This window comes from Paramormyrops kingsleyae, chromosome 11, assembly GCF_048594095.1.
Source record: "Paramormyrops kingsleyae isolate MSU_618 chromosome 11, PKINGS_0.4, whole genome shotgun sequence".
In the NCBI taxonomy this organism is placed as follows: Eukaryota; Metazoa; Chordata; class Actinopteri; order Osteoglossiformes; family Mormyridae; genus Paramormyrops; species Paramormyrops kingsleyae.
The window spans coordinates 3,542,168-3,551,363 of record NC_132807.1 but is presented as its reverse complement, the minus strand read 5'-3'; the positions used below and the strand labels follow the sequence as shown (position 1 = coordinate 3,551,363).

At 47.0% G+C, this 9,196-nt stretch overlaps 1 protein-coding gene across 2 annotated transcripts; it reads left to right on the top strand.

Moving 5' to 3' along the window:
- vrk3 (VRK serine/threonine kinase 3) lies at positions 1 to 9,196 on the top strand. 2 transcript variants are annotated; one of them, XM_023841938.2, is made up of 16 exons: positions 1 to 169; positions 801 to 982; positions 1,686 to 1,820; positions 2,800 to 2,922; positions 3,022 to 3,144; positions 3,524 to 3,664; positions 3,794 to 3,846; positions 4,021 to 4,087; positions 4,303 to 4,387; positions 4,474 to 4,576; positions 4,943 to 5,032; positions 5,113 to 5,245; positions 6,128 to 6,248; positions 6,429 to 6,487; positions 8,444 to 8,580; positions 8,789 to 9,196. In XM_023841938.2, the coding sequence occupies exons 2-16, from the start codon at positions 802 to 804 to the stop codon at positions 8,792 to 8,794; spliced, it is 1,557 nt and encodes a 518-aa protein (XP_023697706.2). In that variant the 5' UTR covers positions 1 to 169; position 801; the 3' UTR covers positions 8,795 to 9,196. The 2 variants fall into 2 exon arrangements, with proteins under 2 accessions (XP_023697706.2, XP_023697707.2); XM_023841939.2 differs by lacking the exons at positions 1 to 169; positions 801 to 982 and having other exon boundaries at positions 3,528 to 3,664.

Genomic DNA, 9,196 nt, shown 5'->3' with positions numbered 1-9,196 from the left:
CACAGCTTACTGGATCACGTGATCATCACTGTTCCTGCAGCCCTGAGTTGATTACTCTGAAGAAAAAAAACTCTTATAACGCGATTTATACGCCTGCTTCCAGCAGTGTGGAGGTTTAACCTGTTGGATATCTAGTAAAGACCCCCCCGCCCACACTCCCAGACTGTAGGTAGGTTGTATACCTGCTTTTAATGTCAGACAGTTGTCAGGGCGGCCAAATTTCTGTCTGCACTGTTAACAGACAACACTCTCAGACTCTGCCGGTGTTCTGTCGATATATGCTGCCTTGTCGAAAAATGCTACTGTAGTGCTAATAGATAGCCCTAATCCTAACTCTTACCCTAACCCCCCAAAACCCTTACCTTAACCCTAACCCCTAAAACCTAACCCTAATCCCAAAACGGTGGAACTGCATGCGCAGAAAGGCTCGATAGCACGTCTCGATAGGCAGTATTTTTCGACAGAACACCTGTTTGCCAACTCTCACGCATTTGGCGTGACACTCAGGTGTTGTGATTCTCAGTCACGCCGAAAATCTTACGGCAAATCTATATTATTCCATTATAAACCTAAAATTAGCTGCATCAAAAGCGCTGGGGTAGTTTGCAAACTCTACAGACAAAATTTAAATACATGTGAATGCGTCTGCATGCGCAGACATGTCTCCAACTGAAAATCTCACTCTAGCCAACGTCGACAACCCTGACTCCGTTTATTTGCAGGATTAGAAGTAACAGTACGTCGCTTACGAGGTGACGCATAAGCTTTCTCTTCACCGCTATCCCACTGCTTATTTTCAGAATGATCCTGCACTTCTGCCCCCAGTGCGGCTGCAAGCTCCAGGCAGGCTTCAAGTTCTGCCCTTCGTGCGGAGAGAAGTTGCCCTGCGAGGCGAACCTGACGGTCCCCGACCTGGTTCCGGCTGCAGATGACGATGCCCAGCAGCACAGCGCAGCGCAGCTAACCGACGTGAGCGATGGAGGTAGGAAGGTGGACAAACACGCACAGGTCTTCGTAGTGTAATGAGTAATGTCATGGACTGTAAGGCTAAAGGATCATTGGGTGTTTCTTAATACCAAGAACACGAAGATCATACTTGTGGCCAGGGGCGCCGTAAGGGGGAGGAAAGCTAGGACGATTCCAAGGGCCCCTGAGTGACAGGAGCCCTAAAAAATTAGGAAAATAACTGGATTGGTTTGGACTGGGGGGCCTAATATGATATGCTTTCATGGGGCCCAAAATCTCTAGCAACGCCCCTGCTTGTGGCTGTGGCAAGACCAACTTTGCTAACTTACCTCCTAAGAACTTGGGCCGCAATGAATCATGGGATTGGTGCCGATGTATTCTTGATATTAGAGGTGGAACAAGACCAACATCCGGGGATTTTTACCATCCTCTGTACTTGTGTTCTTAGTATTGGAACTTGTCTTCAACAGTGGAAGATGATGTAAAACGAGTACATGAAAACACAAGTACAGTCAAGTACACATCTTGAGAAATGCCCCCTGCCTTAGTTGGGGTGGTGTGTATGACTTAGTTACAATGCTGTACCTGTGATCAGAAAGTCCCATTGGCTCATGATTCAGGTATTGGGCACTTTGCCTTCCAGTCCAGGTCACATTTTTACTTTCAGCTTGTTAGAGGCCAAGTTTATCAGCTAACTCTGTCCTCCCTCCCCTGCTCAGCCCTCAGCCCCGGCCTCAGCCGTCCCCCGCTGCAAAGGACGCGCCAAACCACATCGAGAGCTAGGCGGGGGCAGACGGCCAGCAGATCTGCCCCTGCCGTACTGGTAGCTGCCTGCGCAGATCTTCCTGCTACTTGTGAGTAAGGAGGCTGCCATGTTGTTGCCACCTGTGTGGTCTGGCAGGGCCCTTGTGATTGGCCCATGGGTCACTGGCTGTCCGTGGACTGTGGGACCACACGGTTAGCTTAGATGACCTCAACAAACACCTGACTGCTGTGTTTTCAGTGCTTATTATACCTATGCATGGCTCACAATCTCCCTATCCATCTTCCTAGTCTCCAGTGTAACTGGTCTCGCAAGTCAGTGTTCAGAGCTTTACAAAGACAGCAGTTTTAGCTTCTGAGTGGCCCAGATAGCTTTTGGACCCAACGCCACCCAATTGTTTATGTTGATGTTGAATGAAGTGCAATTTCCACATGCTGTTCCAGGATTTGAGATTCTTTTATTGTCATATAAATAGGTCGGTGGGGTTTGAATTGGGTCCAGTGCAGCAACAGGGCACTGGGGGTCTCGTTCGCAATTAGAATTCTCATTCAGGACGTAATGCAATTATGAATTCTGTAAAAAGCATAAAATATGCAGTCAAAATGTATACAATATAGAGAGCATTTGTTTCTCAGTAGGATTTGGTGGAGGAAAGTGGCTGATTGCAGGAGTTCACAGCTCTGACTGCAGACAAAAATCTGTTCCTTGTATGTGTGCTTTAGGAGGTCAGCAATCTGTAGCACCTACTTGAGGGAGGGTCTGGGTAGGCTGGTAGGAATGAGAATCAGGCAGGTCAAGATGGGCATTGTGGGGCTGCTGAACATGGCTCTCTCACACCTTCTGTGCCTTCTGTTTCTGTAAAGGTGCAAAGCAGTTATTCAGTATGCAAGACTTATCGTTAGGCAGCACTAAAGGAGGTGGTGTGTCAGTCTTAGCTGGAGACCTTGCAGCAGGCTCATAAAACTGTAATTAACACCACTGTGTTAATTGCTTTTAATCCCACACAGGTATATCTCAGTGTGGCTTTATGTTCGTAATATTTATCCTCTTTTGGTGTCTCTGTTTTACAGCTCAGAGTCCTGGTCCCCGCCTTTCACCACGGAAATGTCAATCATCACCAAAAGTGAAGCAGGAAAAGGACAACGACAAATCTTTGGCCCCAGTCACTGGCTCCTCCACACCGCCCCCTGCAGGTGAAGTCCTGGCGCCCTGTCAGTGCTCAGTTGTGAGGACTTATGGGGACGCATTCTCTGTTCATGGCCCTTCTCTCTCTCGATATCCTTCATGAGCAGATCAGAGCCCTCAAGTCGTCCTGTCGGCACGGAAACGGAAGCAAGCGTCGCCAGTGTTGAAGCAGGAAGAGGAGCCCTGCAGTGTTCCCATGCTTTCTGCCTCCCCCAGATCGTCCCCCGCAGGTGAGGAGGCCTCAGTGTCAGTAGAAATCAAGACCCCCTGGGTCCACTGGTGATCACCTGATGAGGAGACCCTGACTGATTCATCTGCACTAGAGAGAGTCCTTGATTAAATCATTGTTTACTATCGAGAAAAATCTGAAAAAATAAACACATGGGTATGGGAAGGGGGGGATGGCACGTGTACCCCCCCATTATTTAATTTGGCTTCATTCGTCCCTCCAAAAAAAATAGACCTCCACATTTAAATTATAAATGCTGCTGTCCAGTATCAAACTCTCTCTTAAACCATCGGTCGAACAGGTCGGCTTAGCCCAATGTGATTAGGAAGCAAAGGGAAGGTTTGTGATTATTTTTGCTGTCTCACCGGCATTTTCGGCAGCCAGGGGCAGGACCAAGCGGACTAAGAGTGTGTGTCCCCTGGAGCCCCTGCAAGACGGCCAGCAGCTGAGCGACACGAGTGGGAGGAACTGGAGGGTGAAGGAGCTGCTGGGTCAGAGCGAGGTGGAGCTGCTGTATGCGGGTGAGAGAGCCGGGGGGCGTGGCTGTGTGCAGATGTGCACGCCCCTCTCTACTGGTAACTGCTGCTCATTGGGGGAGGGGGATATCCGATCTCCTGTCATCTGACGCTGCTCCTCACCATCCTCTCCAGCCCAGCTGGTTACCTCGGGAACCTCCACAAGCTGCAAGCACGTTCTCAAGCTTGTAAGTGCATTTTCAGCTAATGCTGAGCGCGACACCCACATTATTAATGTTCACTTGTCATAATCCCTTGTTCAAATGGCCCCCTTCCCAATTTCCCCTCTGCTTACACTCTGACTTAGTGTTTGTAGGGCTGTACTTGGCTTTATTCCCAAGCTGCTGTTCTCTTGGCCGTAGGCTCCTAAGGATGGGAAGATATTCAACGAGCAGAACTTCCTGCAGAGGGCAGCTAAGTCAGCCTCAGGTGGGTCAGCCCATCCCAAGACCTTGACAGGGGTGGGTTCTTCGTTTGGGTAACTGTGCGCCCTCAGGAAATGAGTGCAGATTTGTGCTGACAGGAGATACCCAGTGTAAAACAGCCTCATTATACTACCGAAAATAACTAAATGATTGCCTTTTGCTCTTAGTTGTGGTGGAATTTCTGTGCAATACAATATGTGTGGTGTTGTCTCCCCCTAGTGGAGAAGTGGAAGAAGCTCAAGAAGCAGGACTTCCTGGGGATCCCAGCATGTGACGGATTTGGGCTGCATTCGGACATGTACAGGTGTGTTTGTTTGTGTGTTTGCTTGTTTGTTTACACACCACCTGGCCATCCTGTGAGTCCTTCACAGGCCCCCTCTGACTCTGCAGGTTCCTCATCCTGCCCAACATGGGCCGAACCCTACAGTCCATCATGGAGAGCAAAGGTGTCCTTCTGTCCCAGAAGGCCATGCTGCAGATCACTTGTCGAGTGGTGAGTCCAGCGATGGGGAAGTTTCGGCTTAACCTGGGCACCATTGGAAACCCAGACCCAGTCCTATGAGTCCAGGATGAACTACTACCAAAAATTAATATTTCTATATTAGTATTATCGATTGTGTAATTATTTAAATTGGCAGATGGTGGAGATTTGTTGTGGGGACTGGAAGGTTAGCAATGTCCCAGGGACCCGGTCAGACGCAGACAGCGATGCTAAAATACCAGATTTCCTACCTTTCCTTTACAGCCTGAACGCTGGTGACAGTGATGAGGCCTCTTTAATTCAGAATGACGTTTAGGTCTTCAGGGTCCCTCTGAGTGTCCTCAGGATCTCCTGTAGTCTGATCCTGCTTCGTTTCAGCTGGACGTGTTGGAATACATCCACGAAAACGAGTACGTGCACGCAGACATCAATGCGGAGAACATCTACATCACCCCCACCAACGTGCAGGTGAGGCACCAAGACCCCCCCCCCCCCACCCCGCCGTAGCTGCCCCCACACCTGACCGCACCCCTTCCCTGTTTGCCCAGGTGTACCTCGCTGGGTATTACCATGCCTTCCGCTACTGTCCTGGCGGGAAGCACGTGGAGTACCGAGAGGGCAGCCGCACGCCACACGAGGGCGCTGTGGAGTTCATCAGCGTGGATCTGCACAAAGGAGCGGGTGAGTGGTCTGCACCGGGGGTGGGGCCTTGTCCTTGGCACAGTATCATCCTGAAAGGCTGTGGGAAAAGATGACACAGTATCAGTGCTAGATCTGGGGCACAATGACACCAGGCATCTCCTACACCAGCGATTCCAAACTCAGGGGTCGTGACCCAAATTTGGGTCGCAACAACTTCTGAAAGGGTTGCGAGGCAGAGTTGGAAATGTAAGCATTTTAAAACCAGCAAGTTCCTATGCTGACCCATAATCAGATTTCCCAGCCCCAATTGTAGAATTATCCTATTTAAACAGGTCTTGGGTCTGCAAATGCTTAGTGCAAAACTAAGGAGCACGCAACCATTCCAAGAAGCCAAACCACAGATGCTTAATTTAAAATTCACTGGCACATCCAATCAGATTTGTGTGATAGGCATTGATTGGTGTAAACTGCAGAGTGTGCTGTGTGCTTGATCACAGCGTTAATTTAAACATATACTTGGTATAGGGTTGCGACTGAGCTGGCATGGTAAAAATTGGGTCACGGTGCAAAGTGGTTGAGGACAACTGTCCTACTCAGCCCAAGGTGGGGCTCTCCAATCACTGGGATTGTAGCTGTTTTCCAAAAGTAACTTTTGGGATAGTCCCTAATCTGACCTGCGGTCAGTCTAATTACACCATATTCTCTGCAGTCTTCAGGACTGAACTGGGTCTCATTCTGATTTTCAGTCCTCCTCTCGTGGACTCTCACATGGACGTAGGGAAGCATTTTAAACACTGGGCCCCTTTTTCCACCCCTAATGATTGTCTAGTTTCTGGGTGCAGTTTGGACAGGGGGAGCTGATCCTGCCTGTACTTGCTGGGCTGAGGAGTAATCTGTGCGCTTCCTAATGTCCCCACTCAGGACCGTCCCGTCGCGGTGACCTCCAGACGCTGGGGTACTGTGTCCTGCGCTGGCTGGCAGGGCCTCTGCCCTGGACTGCGCTCACAGACAGCCCCACCAAGGTGGCGGCTGAGAAGGAACGGTAAGGGGGAATGGAGAGGTGGGGCTTGCGGGGTCAAAGGTCAAAGAGCAAAGGAGGAGTATGGTGGGGAGACAGATCACTGTGGGACAAGGTGGGTCTGCTGTCTGATTGGATGACATAGCTCCTCCCCCTGCTATGAAGTTGTGAGACAGATGCTGACAGGTGTCCCTCTCTGGACAGGTACCTGAGTGACGTCAAGGGGCTGCTGAGTCACTGCTTCACTAAGAGGACGGTGCCAGGTGTGTGTGGGGGGGGGGGGTAAATGTCCCCACATTGTGATTAAAAACCTGTTATTTTAACCTTGTCGAGAAACAGTTTTATTAAAATCTGTTTATGCTATCAGTAAACTAAAATAGTCAAAAGTCTAGTTAGGGCTGGGTAGGGGTTAAGGTTGTCACAGTTAGGATTAGGATTATGGCCATAAAAATATTTATATAAATGAATGGAGTCCATAAATAGCTATAGATACCTAATCTATATGTGTGTGTATGTGTGCGCACATGTGCCAAGCAGTGGCTCTCTCACCAGTAATACCAGTGTAACGTCCAGTAGGGTGACCCTTATAAATGGAAAAAAAAGTAAATTTTTAAAAAAAGTTGACTCTCACCCTCCAGAATGTTGCTACACCACTGAAGACATTTTTCTGTGAAATATTTTTGGATTTGGATAATATTTAGGGTATGCTCAAATCATTTGCATTTTGAAATGTATGAAAATCTCATTTTCAGTTACTTTTTTTTAGTATTTAGTCACTGTCAGCTTACTTATTTATTTTGTAGAACTTAGTGATGTCATTTTGATGTCACTTCCTTTTGCCATTTTGTAATAAACAAGTGCCTTGCAATATTGCATTGTTGGTTAAGTTTCAGCTCACAGTTGCAGTGTATCATTGCATTTCAAATTTTGTTGCTGTTAGTTGCTGTTGTACTGCACTGTTGCAGTTGTTGGACAGCTAATTTCATTGGCCAACTTAAGGTGGGTACTAGTAGTATTAGTTCCTTTGCTATATTCTGTTATTTGGGAATATGCATATGTGCTAAACTAAAGTAATACGGTATGTGCTCCATAGCTCTTGTTGTAATGTACAGTACACCAAGTGCATAAATGTAAATATCAAAAGAAAAATATACCAAATGACCTAGAGTCCCCCACTCATCATAAAGGTTGTATTATTTTGTTTGAAAGGCATGGCTAATGAAACTCGGAGCAAGGATGGTGTTTACCTTCTGGGTCATATGAAGGACAGTCTGGTTGGAGCCAAATTGCCATCAGTTGGTGATGTCATGCAACTTTATCTACATAAACTCAAGACTTGTGCTAAAACAAAACATGAGGCTGCATCTCAGATTATACATGAAGTGAAACCATTCTGGCACAAGGCAAGAATACCAGTGAGACGTCGTCACCATGCTGTTGAACAGTTGGAAAATTTGATGTCCAAGTGGGAAAGGCTAAAGAAAAACCAGGAAACGCAGACAGCAAATGAAGAAGGCATTACAGAGACATACTGTGATTTATTTGACATTGCTCACCAGGGTGCATTGTCATTAATTAAAGTTGAAGAAGACAAAGCCTTTCTGCTTGCACAACATGAAAAAGGCCAAAACGGTGTCATGGCAGGCATTGGTAAAGAAAGCAGCAGAACTGATGCATAAACTGGATAAATGCTGTTTGTTGAGGCAAAGTATTGCACTCCTCTCAAGTAACTCTGAATCTTCAGATTCAACAGCTTTTCCCCGACAGTAACAAGATGACTGTACTTCATGGACTTTCTGCATCTACGAGTCAACCATCAACCCTTGCATGAATGACGATTATGACGTCGATTACTTTAGTTAACACTAGTTAATACTACCTCAGATTTCTGGTTTTTACCTGAATAGAAAAGTAGCCCGACTTGTAATGAGTTGCACTATGTAGCAATGACGTTACAGAACAGTTGTTTCCTAGTGACATTTGAATTTACCGCTTAATACCTATCATTGCCTACTAATCGGGTTTTCGAGAAAAATTTAATATTTCAGAATGATTGAGCACACCCTAAATGTCAACTAAACATTTCTCTTTTTTTTGAGTGGAGATTTGATTGAGAGGGTGAGCGGTTGAAAAATCCAAGATTGAAAAATAAGGGTCACCTTAACGTCCAGTTAGGGCAGATAGACTCAGTGTGAAACCCAACTCATGTCCTCCCCCAGGTGTGGTCCAGGTGTACCTGACTCAGGTGATGTCACTGCAGTACACAGAATGCCCCGATTACCAGCAGCTCCGTGGGGGCCTGCATGAGGCACTCTTGAAGATGGGAGCTTCGCTGGAACAGCCGCTCAACCTTCAGGTGAGGATGTGTGTCCGGGCACCAGCATCCGTGCTCTGATTGGACGGGTGATTGGACACCTTCCCTAGGTCGTGAGCCACTTACAGTGTCCATACACCTTCGCTGACACGCCTCGTGTGGGACTGTGGGTCGAGAACAACTGACATGCTGCAGACGTCTTGGGCGGTCTGTGGTTTTCCTGCCTGTGATGTAAGTGTGTCATTTTCAGGTGTGACAGGGTGGAAGATCCGTCATGAGGCCTGCAGAAAGACGTCCGGAGGAAGCAGAGGGTTCTTCAATTCTGTCTTTACCAGTGTGTGATTTTAATGATTATTTTATGATGTTTGAGCATTTTCAAGGTTGGGGCTACACTCTTAACACGCCTTACTTTCATGTTAACCACTGTGTTGTATTTTGTGCTGATATGTTAAAATAAGTCTATTATCATGTTTATTATGAAATTGCAGTTTCACCGACTCACCACCTGTGTCAGTATCACAAGGGAGACCTTGCAGTTCTAGACTTTAACTGTGTAATACTTTTGTTTTAATGCTTTGCTAATGTTCTTGTTAGAGTGGAAAGTTAATTGTATAAATGGTCATTTTAAAAAAAATAATAAAATACATTTTGTAGTTTT